Source organism: Trichomycterus rosablanca, chromosome 9 (assembly GCF_030014385.1).
Source record: "Trichomycterus rosablanca isolate fTriRos1 chromosome 9, fTriRos1.hap1, whole genome shotgun sequence".
Classification (NCBI taxonomy): Eukaryota; Metazoa; Chordata; class Actinopteri; order Siluriformes; family Trichomycteridae; genus Trichomycterus; species Trichomycterus rosablanca.
In genome coordinates, this window is record NC_085996.1 from 6,319,012 (window position 1) to 6,339,282 (window position 20,271).

A 20,271-nucleotide genomic window follows, 5' to 3' on the forward strand; every position below is an offset into this window, starting at 1 on the left:
GATGCTCCTCAACTCCGGGCTCCAAGTGCGCCGCTCAAACTCCTCCCAAAAACAGCCGCAAATTACCAAGAAGAAACGCACTGAACGAAAGCTTCAGAGTCGCACTGTTCCTAAAAGCATTCCCCAAATCACCACGTCCCTGTGACAGCAAAATCCACACCGATGTTTCTGCCAACCGAACAGGTTGGTGTTCCCCAGCTGAGTTGGATTTAACCCGTTAAGTCCGACGTCCGTTTGTTCACCTTGGAAATGGTAAGCTTTGCGATTGCACTTGCAAATGGCAACTCAGTGCACATAAGCGTGCGCGTCTTTTCAGTGCGGAAAAATACGCGCTCGGTGCGGGAAGCGAGACAAAAGCGCTCCAGTGCGGCGCTCCAGTGCGGGTCACGGACGCGGAGACGCGCGCATCGCTCCTCCCAGAGAACAAACCCGAACACAAGCACTAGCACACGCTTCTCCCAAAATCCTCCACAAGAACCGCGGGTCCGAGTTTGATTTCTCAGTGCAGAAGAGCGACCAAATCCGGAGATGCGCAAATCCGAGCGCGCAGAGATGAAGCGGGTCCGTGTGGAACGCTCAGCATCCTCTGGAATCAGAAAATCAGGGATTAGAAATCGGTAATCAGTCGCCCTGCAGCCCGAGTCCCTCCAGAATAACAGCCCGAGCGTATTTACAAAACAAATCGTGGGGACGACGGGGGACAGAAGCAGGGGAGGACGCGGGGGGACAAAAGACGCTGAGCGAGTCGAGCTGCCATCTGACGCGCCAGATTGAAGAAAGCCGGGCGCACACGGGGGTTCCAACTCTCTCTCTCTCTCTCTCTCTCTCTCTCTTTCTCTCTCTTCTCCTAAGATAAAAAAAAAGCTCCACTGGGTTGCCAGATGATCACATAAGCCAGAAATGTCCTCAAATTACGACAAATACCACCCTGCTGTGGACACCTCACCTATCACATTCAGGCGTTTCAGCCACATCCGTTGTTGACAGGTGACACATGGTGACACATTAATTATACCAGGGTTCTTCAAAAAGTTTCTGCACTATTTAACTCTATTTATTAAGAAGCGTAGCCACTGATGCAGCGCTGCTTTCACATCATCATCACATGAAAATCTTCTTCCCCTTAAAGCTTCTTTGAGCGTCCAAACAGCTTGAAATCAGATGGTGCTAAATCCGGACTGCTGTAAGCATCTCTCAGTCTCGACCGATTACTACTCCTCCTACTACACCCTCACCGCTTATAGCCAAAATATAGAAAATATAGTGCAGAAACTTTGATCCCTTGTGTGAATACAGTGTTCCTTTGTTTACAGTAGGTCCATATAGGTATGCTTTGACATGTTTGGTGAGGAGCAACTCCAGTGATCTGCACAAAGCCCTGACTTCCAAAAAGGTATAAAAAAAAAAAACTTTTAAAAGCCTCAGAAGAGTGGAGGCTGTTATAGCTGCAAAAAGGGGTCTGAGTAACTCTGTGTTAATGCCAATGGACTTGGAACATAATGGCCAAAAAGCTGTACACTTTTTACCACAGTGTACTTTTATCACACCTTATATTTGGGCATTTGTTGCTCAGCACATTGTTTACCTATTTTTAATAACTATGAACTGGCACATCTCTGCTTTTCAGATTTGGCAGAATTGGCAGGAATTTGTTGGTTTAACCCTTCATAGTTCAGGCCATTTTAAAGCCAGATATCTAAGGTCAGTGTAGAACTGTGTCACACACTTTAAGAAGTCTAAAATTGATCATATACATATACATACAGGTCATATACAGGTTATGCTGGAAAAATAATTATTTTAATTGCCAGTAAATTGAGTCACATAGACAATATGGCATAAAGTATGTAGACACCTGATCCTAAGCTTGATGGACATCCCATCCCATCCCATTTAATGCATTTTCTCCCCATTTTCCTCCTGATTTAGAGCACTCAATTTGTCTTCCGCTGCTGAGAGATACCCGATTGTATCCGAGGAGATTACGTCACTGTACACGCCTCTTCTGACACGTGTACAGCCCTCTTCTTTTCGTCCCTGCATTCTGCACAGGCATCTCTTCCGCCAATCAGGGTCCTTACACAGCGTATGAAGATCTTACCCCACACATAGTCCGACCCCCACCCTGCAGATACGGTGGCCAATTAGTATCTGCTGCAGGCACTGGCAATAATGCCCGCCAGATGGTGCCCAGCTGACCGGTGGCAATGTTGAGTTTCGAATCGAGGAGTTCAGAATCTCGGCTCTGGTGTGCCGGACATCCCATTTTAAAACCATTGGCATTAAGTTGGAAGGATGGCTTGACTCAAGAATTAAATTTGCGCATATCGAGTGAAAAGAGCATTTAAAAATGAAGGCCCTGATATTGTATTGAGGTCCGGCTCACAGTTGAAGTTCTACTTAATTCCAAAGGTGTTCAGTTAGGTGAAGGTCAAAGCCTCGTTTGCCAAATAAAGGTTATGGACCTCGTTGTTTTTACATGATCATCGTGACACCTGAACTTAATGATTCTCCTGAGTAGAGTACAATCATTTCTCTACTTGTTTATCATCTGTATATGCAGAGTAACTTGTAATGTGCTAAATTGTTGTGACAGTTCATTGTGATTTAAGTGGCCTCAGTGAGCCGCGGATATCTAAGATCTGATCATCTGATCGATCAAACGTTCTGACTTTGTCCTGCATGGAGATAAAGGCAAGATAAAGCTATCTGGCCTGTGCTGGATGATTCTCGCCTTGAGATAACTTAGTCCACGGGCAGCATCGATTCTCACTCAAAAAGTTAATGGCTTAGCCGGCGCTGAGGTGTGATGAAATGCTCAGTTTGGGAGATTGTGTGTCTACAAAACAAAGAAAAACACACATGGCTGGAGATTCAACCAATACAGATGTAAACAGTGCTTACAGGAAAGGCCTGACTACCTTAGTACGTCTTTATTAAGAATAAAAAGATTCTATTGTGCTCCTGAACTGTCATAACAAAAGGTACGCTAAAGGAACATTATGTTTTCCAAGGTGCAGTCAGGGTTAAATTACCTCCCAGGTACAACCGAGGTCTCTAATGATCTACTGTCTGGTGGCTGGAAAGCTGGTGCGTTCTCAGTTTAAATTGCCTTTATCTTTTTCTCCTTTTATTTAAGCTACACCCATGTCATTTTACATTTAGTTTAGATTTTTGTTATATTATATCTGGACATTGCCAAATCTCAGCTCCACTTACCATACAGGAGCACTTTGTAGTTTTACAATTACTGATTGTAGTCTATCTGCTTCTCTACATGCTTTGTTAGCCCCTTTTCATGCTGTTCTTCAATGGTCAGGACCCACACGGGACCACCACAGAGCAGGTATTATTTAGGTGGTGGATGATTCTCAGCACTGCAGTGACACTGACATGGTGGTGGTGTGTTAGTGTGTGTTGTGCTGGTATGAGTGGATCAGACACAGCAGCGCTGCTGGAGTTTTTAAACACCTCACTGTCCCTGCTGGACTGAGAATAGTCAACCAACCAAAAACACCCAGCCAATAGCGCCCCGTGGGCAGCGTCCTGTAACCACTGATGAAGGTCTAGAAGATGACCGACTTAAACAGCAGCAATAGATGAGCGATCGTCTCTGACTTTACATCTTACAAGATGGACCAACTAGGTAGGAGTGTCTAATAGAGTGGACAGTGAGTGGACACGGTATTTACAAAACTCCAGCAGCGCTGCTGTGTCTGATCCACTCATACCAGCACAACACACACTAACACACCACCACCCTGTCAGTGGTGTGAATGATCCACCACCTAAATAATATCTGCTCTGTAGTGGTGCTGTGGGGGTCCTGACCATTGAAGGACAGCATGAATGGGGGCTAACAAAGCATGCAGAGAAACAGGTGGACTACAGTCAGTAATTGTAGAACTACAAAGTGCTTCTATATGGTAAGTGGAGCTGATAAAATGGACAGTGAGTGTAGAAACAAGGAGGTGGTTTTAATGTTATGGCTGATCAGTGTATACTGTAAGTAACAATAGGGTTTGTATAGCAGCAGATATGTTAAATAATTTTGTGCAAAGATACAAGTGATAATAATCAAAATTCTACATGATACGATAAAACATCAAGTCCTTGGTGTATCTTTGTTTATAATTCTGTTTTGGTAATTCAGAGCAAAAAAATGAGAACCAGAAATCTGGATCTGCTCTACTGGAAGATATCGATCCTCTGTGAAGCTTTTGACCTCTTTCACTTTTGGCTTGACACTAAACAAATGCACTTCCTTTTAAACGCTTTACTGAAGCTGAACATTGGCTCTGACAAACCGTCTTCTTCACCTCGTTCAGCTCAAGATAGGAAAGCAAAGTTCAATCAAAAGAGACGGAGGTGATGGAGCTGGAGGTAGAGAAGAGATCTTATTTATTCTAAAAGTTTCCTTCCAATGTCCACAGATGCTGGACCTGAACTGTAGCTCCGAAAATAAGGAGGACGCGATTATTTTAGTCTTCATGTACATGTTGGTTTCCACTGGGTAATTTAGGGCCAGTAGTTTAATTACCTACATCTGATGGCTGGTGCCATGTCCAGGGTGAATTTACCCTCTGTGCCCAGTATTTCCAGGATATGATCCTTAGTGGTGTAACAGGTTGTAATGCTGCCTCACTGCACCAGTGACTCAGGTTCACTTTGTGCCCTCACTGTGATGTTTCAAGCTATTACACGTTTCCTATGTTAATGTTTTTTTAGGTATTAGGTTTTCTCCTACCTAAAGAAAAACAGCGAGTGAGCGTGTGTGTGAGTATGAGTGAGTGAGTGAGTGAGTGAGTGAGTGAGTGTGAGTGACTAAGTAAATGAGTGACTAAGTGAGGGAGTGAGGTATAGAGTGAGTGAGTGGGTGTGTGTATGAGTGGGTGAGTGAGTGAATGAGTGTGTGAGTGACTGAGTGAATGAATGAGTGTGTGAGTGACTGAGTGAAGGAGTGAGGTATAGAGTGGGTGAGTGTATGAGTGACTGACTGACTAACTGAGTAATTGTATGTGTGAGTGTGTGAGTGAGTGTGTGAGTGAGTGAGTGAGTGAGTGAGTGAGTGAGTAATTGTATGTGTGAGTGTGTGAGTGAGTGAATGAATGAGTGTGTGAGTGAGTGAGTGATCATGAAAGGGTTAATTCTTAGAATTCTTACAACCACCCTTGACTCTGCACAGAATGAAGCAGTTGGTAGAAATGAATGAATGAATTAGTTTGTGTTTGTGTTGTCCCTGTTTCTAGACATGCCAGTGCTTCCTGTAGCAGTAACTGAAGGTGCTGCACAGCTCCAGAAAACTAGATTCGAACCTCACCTCTGGTTGCTGTCTGTGTCATGTTCTTTGAATTGCCATGTGTTTTTGGGGTACCGTGGTTTTCTCTTTGGTATTTAAAAACTACAGGGGGTTTCTGAGTGAATGAGTGAGTGAATGGATGATGGTGTGATGCCTTCAGATGGACTGATGCCCTGTCCAGGCTCTTAGTCATGCCTCGTTCTCTCTCTCTGCGCCCGGTGCTTTCAGAATAAGCTCGTAAAATGTACTGATGTTTTATATTGAATATTGCACACACACAGTGTATTTAAATATTGGATCATACCTGTGGGGGGTCACTAATGCCCGGGTGAGGGCGACTCACAGGCTCGAGTAATTAGGCAATTAAATTCAGTAAGAGTAGCCTTAAGTCATCTCAGTAATAAACCCTCTAATGAGGTGTGGATGTGCAGGACCTGGTGGGTAACTCACTGCCCCCTTGTGGTTTAGGATTTACATTCATTCTGCTTTATTTATAATTTCTGTGAACAATTAAACACTTTTCGTATTTATAGATCATGTTGTGCTCGTTTTGGAGCCTATTAGTGATTGAATTCATTTTAACCGACTTGGATAAGAGCTTTAATGAAGCGAAAATATTCAACCAGCTTGTTTTTGGTATTTTGTACACTTCCAGTACATACATCCACTTCAAATGTACACACATATAGAGCATACTGGCTTTGTATTGGTAAATATGAACATACATTTTACTTTATGAGCATAAACAATGATTTTAGACACTAAATTATAGGGAAATGATTCAGTACCGGCTCGGTGGGTAGCTTTGTCGCCTCACAGCAAGAAGGTCCTGGGTTTGATCCCAGGTGGGGCGGTCCGGGTCCTTTCTGTGTGGAGTTTGCATGTTCTCCCTGTGTCTGTGTCGGTTTCCTTCCACAGTCCAAAAACATGCAGTCAGGTTAATTGGAGACACTGAATTGCCGTATAGGTGTATGGATATGTGTGTGTGTGTCTGCCCTGCAATGGACTGGCGCCCCGTCCAGGGTGTTACTGTGTGCCTTGCGCCCATTGAAAAGCTGGGATAGGCTCCAGCACAAAATATATTGTTTAAATCAGGGATGATAATGAGAACCGATTAACACCAACAAATACGTTGTTTGATTAATGCTGTCTGTTCAAAAAATCAACAATTTAATTTATTTCCAACAGCGGTTGAATAACACTATTATTGTTAAGAACGGACCTGGTCATCTCTTACACACACTAGAGGACGATGGTGGACACCAAGAGAAAATCTGCTGCTCGACTAGGCAGAAATTCGAACCTCTCAGCATGAATGCATAGCACATGTTACCCACTTGTGGAGTCAGCTGCTCTCTGGTACATTTCCTTGTGTTAGACCGGTGAATCCACCTTCTGCATGTTTTTGAAAGATAGAAGGAATTGAATCCAGACATCAGGAAAACAATCACTAATTGTGGATTGCAGAACGGAACGATTTACTGGTTTTATTTGTACAGTAAGTCATTATTGGAGTGTTTTGTTTGTTTGGTATCTCTTTTTCCTCTTGAGCTCACACATTATTCCCTTCACTGTTCATAACGCTGTGTTTGCTAAGCGCAGCGGGCATCCGGATGCCACTTTACAGCCAGCAGGAATAAATTCTCATCAAGCATGGTACAGCATAACTGAGGCCTGGTGCATTTAGAACCAGGTTGTAGTTCGGCCTGGGTTTGTGCCATTACAGCTCATTGGCACTGTTGTGAACTTTAAAAGCTCCTCAGATCAGGTACTGACACTTCTGTCAATTACTCTCATTTAGAACAGCTGCTGATTGCACTGCAGACCGGCCGGTGTTCATTATTAATGACTACATCAGCAGTACTTTTAAATTAGCCGAACAGACACCGAGCAGTTTCACCCTGACCCGTTCCGTTCACGTCAGTCCCGCGGTCGGTTCCTGCCACGAGCTGCTGAACCCACCAGGTCCTGAGTTAAACAACTCCAGGGATAGAACTCACCGGACGCCGGCGCGGGGCTGCTGCAGGATTTATTATTAATGAAGCTAAGCGACCCACGTCATGTCAGGTCAGTGCTTAAACATTTTAATTAATTTATTCCTTTATTCATGTTTAGTAAATGGTCACGGTGGGTTCTGGAGCACACCATAAAATCCACATCACTCCACCACTGGACTTTCTCACATCTGAAGGCAACATACAGTCGTCATTCCACCTTCTGCATGTTTTTGGGGGGTGAAGGAAAAAATGAAGTACCTAAGAGAATATATATCATTCTTCATTCAGTTGTTTTCTCATTTATAACTGCACTCCAGAGACATGTGTGTGTCCATCTATCTATCTGTCCATCCATCCATCCATCCATCCATCTATCTATCCATCTATCCATCTATCCATTCATCCATCTATCTCTGTCTGTCTGTCTGTCTGTCTGTCCGTCCATCCATCCATCCATCCATCTTTCTACCAATCAATCTATCCATCCATCCATCTATCCGTCCATCCGTCCATCTATATATCCATCCATCAATCCATCCATCTATATATATATACATCCATCCATCAATCAATCCATCTATATATCTATACATCCATCCATCTATCCATCTGTCTGTCCATCTGTCCATCCATCGTCCATCCTTCTATCTATCTATCTATCTATCTATCTATCTATCTATCTATCTATCTATCTATCTATCTATCTATCTATCTATCTATCCATATATCTATACATCCATCCATCAATCCATCTATCCGTCCATCCATCCATCTATCCATGTAACCCATTGACTCAGTATAAAGAACATGAAGAACTCTGGGGACATGTTACATTTAGAAGGTGAATATTCCACCTCTTTTTATCTGCACTGTTTATTGATTCATGCTCAGGTAAATTCCTCACCGACGGTTTTTACAGCGTGAGCCGGCGTGGGTATTTTTCTCTCTGGCAGTCAGACAAACTCGGGTCGAGGAAGCAGAGCTGCAGGGATAAAACACAATTTGCACTTTAAAGGTAAAGTGCATTAAATGTTCTTTTTGTGCAATTTAGCAGGTGTTGCTTGGTTTGGAATATTTAATAACTCACGTCAAACAGCTTTGTACCTGCTGATCACATAATCCATGGTCAGGTTTGTTCTGGTTTATCACAAAGCAGCTGTAGTGGCGTCGCTGCACTGGAACTGTAGCTCACACATGCCAGCACTGTAAATAAAGCACAAAGCACAAGCAGCAGGACATACAGTATGTGTCTTTAATTCCACTTACACTTCATCATCAACACATCTGTTTCTTACTAAATGTTTTATGAATCCTAACTAATGCAAACTAGCTGTTTATCTAATGTCATAAATAATGATGGCTAGGAAGCTGCCAAGTGTAGGCCACATAATCTATATAAAACAGATGAAATGCTTCCGACTTTGTTGCAACAGTTTAGGGAAGGCCTTTCTTTCCACAAAGCGAGATCAATAAAGATAGTCTAACAAATTTAATGTAAATAAATTCCAGTATCCTGTAAATAGCCCTGACCTCAACTCCACTGAGCAAATCCGTCTTTGGGATGTATTGGAATGTAGATTGTGAGATGAGCTTTCTTGTTTAACATTAATAAGGGCTTTACATAAGTTTTGCTTATAAACTCAGCTAGTCAACAAACGTCATTTAGTTCTTTCCAGAGATGTTCACAAGTTACAAAATACGAGTCAGAGTCAAGTCACGAGTTTTTAGGCTAGAGTCCGAGTCAAGTCACGAGTCAATTAAGAAACACAAAATATATATTGGAAATGTAGCATAGAAATAAAGAAATAATCTGTAAGTTTAGATAAAAAAGAACAGATTAGCGACTGTATTTTGCCGTTTTACATCGTGCCTTTACTTTTCTAGGTACCTTTAGTTAAAAGCTTAAACTGACGTTTTGTTTTCATTGCAAATTACGGCACAGCGGCCAAAATCCCCAACACAGCAAAAAATCCATAATACTGCTTACCTTAGCTTATGTTCTTCCAGATGCTATTACATTTATAAGCGTGTGTCCCATTAGGAATATAATCCGTTATTTTGTAAATGTGCTTATAATTAAAAACCTCCAAACTTTTCCCGGTTGTGGAGTAAAACACGAACTCGTTAGAAAGCTGATCAAGCGTTTTATTGACAATCATCTGTGTGACGCTGCAAACTAAATACATGCAAATAACAGCATTTCTTACTAAACATTACAATCAGAAGGTCTGATTGGTTCAGAAAGTGTTTCTTTCAATCATTAGCGCCAATTCTGTAGGAGCGGTCCATTCACATCTGTTACTGTGAAGTGCACTACGTATTCCACCATTTTAAGTGAGATTGCAATCCAAAGGTAACAAAAATGTTCAAATGAAGTGAACTTTAAACTGTGTAGGGAGTAGGGAGCGACGCCTCATCACTTTGCAGGAAGCTGGAACATTTACCTATTGCGTGCGGTGAGAGTTAAGACGGCCGGAGCGTTATTAGAGAGCAGAAAATGACACAATCAGAATTATGTTGGATCATATACAGTATATATTGTCACACGTAACTACTGCTGCTGACTTTTGTTGTCCACAAGTCATTTTTTGCAAGTCACGAGTCGAGTCCGAGTCATTTGTAATGAGTCCGAGTCGAGTCTGAAGTCGTTGTGTGTGCGACTTAGGTGCGAGTCGGACTCGAGTCCCCATCTCTGGTTCTTTCTAGAACGATACACATGTTAGAGTCGTCTTGCAGTATGTCTAGAAAGCTCGCTGGATAAACTTGCTTTGCTAATTTTAGATATCAAAACACTGACATGAGCACGTTATCAGTATCAGTAATGACGTGTCATGACAGAATGAATAAAATTAGCTTGTGATATAAATAAGGACCTAATTCACGGACGTGAAAATTGTGTCATGGACCGTGAAAGAGCTTCTTCATGTGTAATAAGCAGTTTCATTCCACGGAATTATGTGCACTTTTATAACCCAAAAATCCGTTAAATTAATATATGATAGAAAAACTCTTTGGTGGCAGATTTGCTGACTCCTTTGTCCAGTTAGGAATAACCAATAATAGTATCCCTGCACCCAGACTAGTGATTTATTCACCCTGGACGGTACATAACTGTAAACTGGTAATTCTGCACCTTTGTAAAGTCGTTCCCGTCGTGTTTGTTTTGCTGGGATAATTTCCCGGGTGTTGCTTTTGATAGCTGATAGATCCACTCGGAGGTCACACCCCTGCCTAAAAAGGCGAAGCAGAATGTCACCAGTCCTGCTGCTCTAAGAATAAACTGGCCAGTGGTCTCATGGATAAGGTTACACTCTGTTAGGCCTGTGAGTCCTCTGCTTCCTTTAGCTGCACCCATGAAGTACCGTGAAGAATCATTGTTGCTTTAGGATCGCAAGTTTCACCACCTAAAATTTACAGTTTGTATTTTTCGGTGCTCAAAAAGGCCTCAGGAACCTTCAATTCAGGTCCTCAGACCACAAACAGTAACCTGTAACCTGTAACTTTTACGCTCAGCAACAGGTTTCACATTTTAAAGCCTTATAGGGGGTCTGACAGGGACGTGTCTGTTTTTATTTGGACACTAACAAAAGAGACGGAGAGACAGGTCGACAGTGCCGAAGCTTCTTTTGGATATCTGCTCCTAATTCATTTTTAGGATTGGGGTTTTACCATAGCACAGACAACATGGAAGGTAAAGTTATGTTTTCTATTGGAATTATATTTCTTTAAAACATGTAAGTGTTTATCTGGATGTTTAGTGTTTCTTGTATCTATATTTTATTCATTTATTTTACATGTGATTCTGTGCAGCTGTTGGTAGGTTATAGTAGCTTTTCAACAGCCAGATAAAATTGGTAAACTGTTTTGAAATATAGAAGTTGATTCTTTTTATAATGCGTACCAATAACTTTGATATGAATCTTCTGTACTGAACATTTTAATGTAGCTGTGTTTTGGTTAATGAGTGGAACAGGATCATCTTTCCAAAACCTGAACTGTAAGTTTAAAACAATGTGAATCTTACACACAGTCACAGTTCAGTCTAACACAAAACCTCTAACTCCATTAAGGTCCACGTCTGTATTGATAATCTTAAATAGAATTTATTTTTCAGTGTAGCTTACATTAGAAAGTGCCACATCTTAAAAAAGTGTCATTGGTGTTACAGTGTCCCATGTATTACAAAGTTTCACTAATGTTAAGAAGTGTCACCTATTAAAAAGTGTCTCAAAGTGTCACTTATGTTACAAAGTGCCTTTGGTGTTACTGGTGTTTCACTAATGTTGAGAAGTGTCACTCGTTACAAGGCATCACTTGTAATGAGTGTTAGAGTGTCTCTGTTATTACAGTTTTACTAAGGTTAGTAAGCGTCACTTAAGTTGCAAAGTGTCTCTGGTGTTACAGGGTATTTAGAGCTACAAAGATTCACTAATGTTAAGTGTCACCCATTAAAAAGTTTCTCCTGATGTTTCAAAGTGTCACTGGTGTTACGGTGTCTTTGGTATTACAACATTTTACTAAGGTTAGAAAGTGTCACCATGTAACAAAGTGTTACTGGTGTTACATATTGTCACTAGTGTGACCCCGCTTTGTTTTACAAAGTTTCACTAATGTTAAGAAGTGTCACCCATTAAAAAGTGTCTCAGACAAAGTGTCACTGTTATTACAGTTTTACTACAGTTAGAAAGTGTCATCTATGTTACAAAGTATTACTGGTGTTACAAGGTCACTGTTATTACAGTTTTACTACGGTTAGAAAGTGTCACTTATGTTACAAAGTGTTACTGGTGTTACAAGGTCTCTATTATTACAGTTTTACTACGGTTAGAAAGTGTCACTTATGTTACAAAGTGTTACTGGTGTTACAGGGTTACTGTTATTACAGTTTTACTACGGTTAGAAAGTGACACTTATGTTACAAAGTGTTACTGGTGTTACAAGGTCTCTATTATTACAGTTTTACTACGGTTAGAAAGTGTCACTTATGTTACAAAGTGTTACTGGTGTTACAGGGTTACTGTTATTACAGTTTTACTACGGTTAGAAAGTGTCACTTATGTTACAAAGTGTTACTGGTGTTACAAGGTCTCTATTATTACAGTTTTACTACGGTTAGAAAGTGTCACTTATGTTACAAAGTGTTACTGGTGTTACAGGGTTACTGTTATTACAGTTTTACTACGGTTAGAAAGTGACACTTATGTTACAAAGTGTTACTGGTGTTACAAGGTCTCTATTATTACAGTTTTACTACGGTTAGAAAGTGTCACTTATGTTACAAAGTGTTACTGGTGTTACAGGGTCTCTATTATTACAGTTTTACTACGGTTAGAAAGTGTCACTTATGTTACAAAGTGTTACTGGTGTTACAGGGTTACTGTTATTACAGTTTTACTACGGTTAGAAAGTGTCACTTATGTTACAAAGTGTTACTGGTGTTACAAGGTCTCTATTATTACAGTTTTACTACGGTTAGAAAGTGTCACTTATGTTACAAAGTGTTACTGGTGTTACAGGGTCACTGTTATTACAGTTTTACTACGGTTAGAAAGTGTCACTTATGTTACAAAGTGTTACTGGTGTTACAGGGTCTCTATTATTACAGTTTTACTACGGTTAGAAAGTGTCACTTATGTTACAAAGTGTTACTGGTGTTACAAGGTCTCTATTATTACAGTTTTACTACGGTTAGAAAGTGTCACTTATGTTACAAAGTGTTACTGGTGTTACAAGGTCTCTATTATTACAGTTTTACTACGGTTAGAAAGTGTCACTTATGTTACAAAGTGTTACTGGTGTTACAGGGTCTCTATTATTACAGTTTTACTACGGTTAGAAAGTGTCACTTATGTTACAAAGTGTTACTGGTGTTACAGGGTCACTGTTATTACAGTTTTACTACGGTTAGAAAGTGTCACTTATGTTACAAAGTGTTACTGGTGTTACAAGGTCTCTATTATTACAGTTTTACTACGGTTAGAAAGTGTCACTTATGTTACAAAGTGTTACTGGTGTTACAGGGTCACTGTTATTACAGTTTTACTACGGTTAGAAAGTGTCACTTATGTTACAAAGTGTTACTGGTGTTACAGGGTCACTGTTATTACAGTTTTACTACGGTTAGAAAGTGTCACTTATGTTACAAAGTGTTACTGGTGTTACAGGGTCTCTGTTATTACAGTTTTACTACGGTTAGAAAGTGTCACTTATGTTACAAAGTGTTACTGGTGTTACAGGGACTCTGTTATTACAGTTTTACTACGGTTAGACGTTGTCACTTATGTTGAAATGTCACTGGTGTTGCTGCGTCTTTGGTGTTGCAAAGTTTCACTAATGTAAAAAAATTGTCACTGGTGTTACAGGGTCTCTATTATTACAGTTCTACTAAGGTTAGAACGTGTCATCTATGTTACAAAGTGTCACTGATGCTACAGTGTCACTAACATAAATCATAGTCATCAATAAATGTGACCCTTCCATTTTAAAAAGTCACATTTTGAGCATAAATTGACAAAACTGAGCATATATAAATGAAGTGGGGACAAAATCAGGAATAAATAAAACGGTGCAGACGAATAGCATTTCTGTACCACAAATCACTGAGTAAATGAGGCCACTGATGCAAATCAGTAAAACCTTGGTTGTCTGTAGCGTTAGAGAATGCCGGCTCTGCAGTCTGTCTCCTCACTGTTTATCTAACGCTGGCTCTGATAAGGACTCTTTACTAGAGATGGAACTTTGTAATTAGCTAAGCAGACGAGCTAGCAGGCAGGCTATCTGTGTGCTAACATTGTCTTAATGAAACCACAATTAGTATTCACTCACTTACTTTCTTAACCACTTATCCAGTCAGGGTCGGGGGGGGTAACACCCTGGACTGGGCACCGGTCCATCGCAGGGCAGACACACATACATACACACATACATACACACACACACATTCACCTATAGGGCAATTCAGTGTCTCCGATTAACCTGACTGCATGTTTTTGGACTGTGGGAGGAAACCGGAGCTCCTGGAGGAAACCTACGCAGACACGGGGAGAACATGCAAACTCAGCACAAAAAGGACCCGGACCGCCCCACCTGGGGATCGAACCCAGGACCTCCTTGCTGTGAGGCAAAAGTGCTACCCACCGAGCCACCATGCCGCCCAATTAGTATTTATGCTAAAATATTTTGGTAATATTTGTTTTTTATCACTGGTTGCTTACTGTGTACTATAGTAAGTAAGAAATCATGGGCAGTTGTAGCCTAGCAGTTAAAGTACTGAACTAGTAATTGAAAGGTTGCTGGTTCAAGCCCAACAACTGCCAGGTTTTTACTGTTGGGTCCTTGAGCAAGGCCCTCAATTGCTTATTACTTACTCTTTATCTTACACATCACATCATACATCAGCTTCTGTTCTGCACTTGTAAGAGCAGGATCCTGAGATACGATGAATAATTGAATTAGAACTCAGTCTGGCTGAAGGAAATAAACTTAATTCAGTTCAGCTTTCTGCTTGTGGATAGACGATAGCATTTAATTTCTGGATATGTCGGTAAACGTGATGTGGGCTTTTAAAAGAACTGATTCAGACGAACAAAAACATTCCAGTCAGTGTCCAGGCGTTACTGATTACTGAGCTTTTAAAAATAAGTTGTGCAAACTTCTGAGAAGCTATTTTCTCTGACTTGTGATAACGTTATTTCAAAAGCAATTATTATTATTATTCTAATGGAAGGCCACTAAATGGATTTCAGCCTTGCGTGAAATGGTTCATTGTTGCCGAGACTCAGAACTGAATGTGATATTGTGATTAAACAGTAAAGCTCAACAGTGGCTGCACAGCAGAGGGGGAAAGGGGATTTGCATGTTTTTTTTCTGTTTGCTCCAACTTTCCTGCAGAAGGAGATTTGGACACTACCAACTTGGTGGTGGTGGGGGGGGGGGGGGGGGGGGGCTTGAACCAGCAACCTTCTGATTACTTGTCCAGTACCTTAACTAGTGAGCCATCATCACTGCAATGAATTGGTGCCCTTTAACCTAGATAAAATGGTTAGTAAAAATAAATCATTAAAGAAATTTAAGTGATTTAGCATTAATCTGCCCTGACCCCCTAAAACCAACTATTTACTATTTTGTCTTTTTTTGTTTGGTGTGAAGTTGTAGCCCAGTGGTTGAGGTACTGGACTAGTAATTAAAACTAGCTGGTTCAAGCTTAGATCCACACCACTGCCCGGATGTCACTGTCGGGCCTTTAAACAAGGCCCTGAACCCTCAATTGTTTAGACGATATACTGTCACAGAACTGTAAGTCTGCTAAATGCTGAAAATGTAGGAACGTTTTAAGTTGACCTTTGAAGGAGGAGATGGAGAAACCGTCTCAAAGAGATTGTGGGCTGTGCAGTGTTTGGGGGCTGTGGAGCTAAAAGACCTGCTGTCCATAGACACAAGTCTGAAATGGTGATCTAAGAGAGCAGTTGTGCCCTGCGATGGACTGACGCCCTGCCCAGGGTGTTACTGTGTGCCTTGCGTCCATTGAAAAGCTGGGATAGGCTCCAGCACCCCTTCTTCGCACGACCCTAATTGGAGAAGCAGATAAGAAAATGAATGAATGAATGAATGAATGAATAAGAGAGCGGTTGGGACAGTAGGGGTGAAGAAGTGCACTAAGGTAGGTGGGACGAGCTTTAAAGTAAGCAGAATTATCTTGTGTTTGATACGGGCGACTGTTGGAAGCCATTGAAGCTGGAGTAGGACAGGAGTGATGTGGGCAAAACGGCTAGTAGATTTGAAGACTCTGGCCTCTAAGTTTTGAACAAGCCTTCAAATATGTGGCAGCAGTTTGGGAAAGGTCCTTAACCCCCCTGGTCAAATGGAAATGCTTTGTTAATATTCCAGAGAGAAATAACACGTTCTCCACAATAATCACAATAGAGGCATTGTGCTGCAAATTCACATGAGATGTTTTCTGTGAGGTGTTTTCCCATCTTCTCGACAAGTCTATATGGGTTTCCTCCAAATACTCAACCCCAGCACCTCACTCACTGATTTGCTTGGTAGGTCGACTGTTTCTCGCAAACTTAGCACGATGAGACTCAGCATATGGCCTTCTTAATTCAGCACTTGAAGGGGGTGTCTCAAATCCCCCGAACAGGACAGTGTGAAGGGCCCTGACAGCTGGTGCACACACACACACACACACACACACACACACATACTGTATACAGTAAATATACCACAGTTGCAAACCATTAAAAAATTAATAAAAGCTGATGTAAGACATTAATGTAGAGGTGTGTTGTGTTGCAGGAATCACATTAAAAAAATTTTATATTTATAAAATACAATCAGGTGTACGTTACATGAAGGTTCAAGACATGCAGTGAAGGCTGAGCCGGTCTACAATGATTTGATCTGGCCCAGATCATCTCAGGACTTAAGCTACATCTCACAGACACAGAACAGATGAGCTGAATATCAAACGAGAGAGCAGCACACACAGAATCACAATGCCTCACACCAGAATCAATCCCTGCCCTGCCTGGATTAAAATGAGACTGTACTGAAGCAGATCAATACAGTGCCGTGTATAAGGAACAGTATTTATAAAGGTCATGTTCAGTATGTGTCAGGAATCACTGAGCTGCTATTCACTCGGCTCTGCGCCTCAGATTTTTATCCATTTGCTGCGGGCCTTTTGACAGACACAGACACATCAATACATCTCTCCATCCCACAGAAAAGTGCCATTTCTCTGTGGCCCTGGGCATAATTTTAACAATACATGATTGATTCGGCGATACGGTACCATTCATTTGAAGTCCAGCATCATCTGGTCTGTGCAGGACAACAACAAAAACCAACAACAAACGTCAGTCAGTCAGTAAATCAGTCACTGCTTTGTTCCAAATGTGAGAGTAAGAACAAGGACCACGGGTAGGACAAAACAACAACAATAATAACAATAAAAATATAATGATAATAATAATAATATCAAGCATCCAAGTGGTGCACCGGAATATTCCGCTAGCACACCAGCGCTGAGATTCTGAACTCCTCGGTTTGGCTCTCTTTTTGGTGCCATCTAGCGGGCATAATCGGCAGTGCCTGCAGTGAGGGATGACCAGACTATGTGGGCGGGGTCTTCAAACGCTGTGTAAGGACCCTGATTGGCGGATAGAGGCACCTGTGCAGAGTGCATGGGTGGAAAAGGGTTCCATTAAGGGCTGCGTGTGGGTCGGAGGAGGCGTGAGCAGCAATATACCCACCTCGACTGCAATCAGGGATCCACCAGCAGCGGAAGATAAATTGACTAGAAAAACGCATAAAATTGGGAGAAAAATGCATAAAATATAACAAAAAATAATAATAACAATAATAATTATTAAAATCAATAACAATAAAACATTAATAATAATAACATTGATAATAATAACAACAATAATAATAGTAATAATAATAATAATAATAATAATAACAACCTGTCACGCGACAACCATGTGGATGGTGTTCAGAACACCCTGTTTTCTGTTTGAGTTTCTTAAAGGCTTGTTCATTGTTCCATCTTGTTTCTGTCCATCCTCTTCCTCTTTTACCTTCAACTCTTCCAAGCTTAATTGTCATTTCTAATTGATTGATTCTTCTCATAATATGTCCTGAATAAGAACACACTATGAACACATTATGGGATTACAGGACTTTTATAAACATGGTTGGTTGGACCATGTCAACATTGTATGAAATTAAACTTGGATCTTTAGGAGGTGTTCTTTGGAGGTGCTCCATTTTCTGATTTATTTTAGTATAACAGCCTATTTAATATCATTTCACTGTGTTTCCACAGCACGGACAATCACCACTACCACCACCATCCTGGAGAGTAAAGGAGGTGATCCCAGTGCTCCAACTGTCCGAGTGTCCAAACGTACCATGACCGACGACCTGTACACCACGTTCAGCTCGCCTGTAGCCTGGATCCTGGTTCTGGCCCTAATCATCACCTGGTCCGCTGTTGCCATAATCGTTTTTGACCTCGTGGACACCAAGGGCCTGGAAGGTAGGTGCAGCTTTGCTTTTCTTTCTTTACTACTCTGGATTTCTTAATGTAGGCCTCACCATTCCTGCCGTGTATCCAACCTGGTCAGCACAATTTAACTGGTAGGAAAAGTTAAACATCCAATGCATCATATCTGATTTCTGATGGGAAACACATTCATTGACAGCTCAATTAAAGAAAATAATAGAGAAACTTTAGGTCAAAACCTATGTTTACTGGAAGTTTAAAAGCAGTTGTTACATGCTATTAATAAATGTTTTATCATTTTTAAAATTCTCAACCAGAACATGAAAACCAAACGTTCGCATCATAAAGCCACTAGTTTTTTTTCCACTGTGGGAAGGAACATTAGTCTTAGTCATCAGGATATGATGTTAGCAATAAGACCTGGCTGATCGTTCCTAAGCTGTTGGTTGGGATTAGGTTCAGAGCGTTTGGGCAGGATAGTCTCCAAACTTTCCAAAGCATTTCCACTTTGATTGAGTACTTTGATTTTTGTGGTGAGAACAACTTTGAGCTGGTCTGAGAAATGGTGGCAACAACACCAGACACTTCAAAAATTGGGTGGACAATACTGGTCATTTAATACACCGATCAGGCATAACATTATGACCACATTCCTAATATTGTGTTGGTCCCCCTTTTGCAGCCAAAACAGCCCTGCAACTGTGCTGCACTGTGTATTCTGACACCTTTCTATCAGAACCAGCATTAACCTCTTCAGCAATCTGAGCTACAGCAGCTCGTCTGTTGGATCAAACCACACGGACCAGCCTTCGCTCCCCACGTGCATCAATGAGCCTTGGCCGCCCATGACCCTGTCGCCGGTTTATCACTGTTCCTGATAGATACTGACCACTGCAGACCGGGAACACCCCACAAGAGCTGCAGTTTTGGAGATGCTCTGACCCAGTCGTCTAGCCATCACAATTTGGCCCTTAAATCCTCACGCTCGCCCATTTTTCCTGCTTCTAACATCAGCTTTGAGGATAAAATGTTCACTTGCCCCCCCCCCCCCCCCCCCCCTCCCCACTAACAGGTGCCGTGATGAAAAGATAATCAGTGTTATTCACTTCACCTGTCATTGGTCATAATGTTATGCCTGGTCGGTGTATAGTGGTAAAGACACGTCCTTGGTGTGGATTTGTTTGTAAACTACACTTCAGAATGTTCAGGGGTCAAAACTGGTTACTTTACGATTATTAACGATTATTAATCAACCAAACAACTGCCTTTAAACTTCCATTTCTAATGAGCTTTTGTCTGGATGGAGGAGCGTGTCAAAATTGTCTTTGGTAATCACACAAGTAGTAAATACACTAAAGAGAAATTAAGCTGGATTAATGCTTTAAGCTCAATTGATGTCAGTTGTATGAAACAAAAGACTGGGTTGGAATGGTGTTTAACCAGATCACGGCTTGGGATGGTGTTGGCGTGGCTTGTTATCGGTTCTCCATTAAGTCGGTGCTATTTGGTTTGAACGGGAGACGAAGCTACACGAGGAAGCGTTAGCATTACTGCAGATTTATGTTTAGCAGTAAGCGTGTATGGACCACAGTGATATGATTCCTGGATGGAAATCTGGACGGAGTAGGAAATGTCATAATGTCTGATATGTGCTCGTTTGCTAGCTGAGAGTTTATCTGGGTTGCCAGTGTGTGCAGGCTCCGGGAGCTTTATTGCTCCTGATAGCACTGACAGTGATAAAGACAGATCGGGTGTTCTGTTAGCCGGCGACTATCAGGGCCGGCCGTGTTTACTTTTAGTCAGCGGTAATCAGAGAGCAGGCTCGGCCCTGTCTACACTCTTCTCTCATGTTCAACGTTCAGCAAAGCGCTTCACTGCATCATCGCTGGATAAAATGATGATATTGGTCTGAATATAACCTGGAAATGATGTGGAATTGGCTTAGATTTGTTCATTAGACTTAT

At 41.4% G+C, this 20,271-nt stretch overlaps 1 protein-coding gene across 6 annotated transcripts in view; it reads left to right on the top strand.

The window, feature by feature from the left end:
- Window positions 1–10,668: 10,668 nt before the first annotated feature.
- Window positions 10,669–20,271, top strand: part of trdn (triadin) — a 51,024-nt gene continuing 41,421 nt past the window's right edge. For all 6 annotated transcript variants that reach the window (XM_063001742.1, XM_063001745.1, XM_063001744.1 and 3 more), the window contains exons 1-2: window positions 10,669–10,987; window positions 18,128–18,340. In XM_063001742.1, coding sequence (XP_062857812.1) covers window positions 10,981–10,987; window positions 18,128–18,340 — 220 coding nt within the window. In that variant the 5' untranslated portion in view covers window positions 10,669–10,980. The remainder of the gene's footprint in view (window positions 10,988–18,127; window positions 18,341–20,271) is intronic.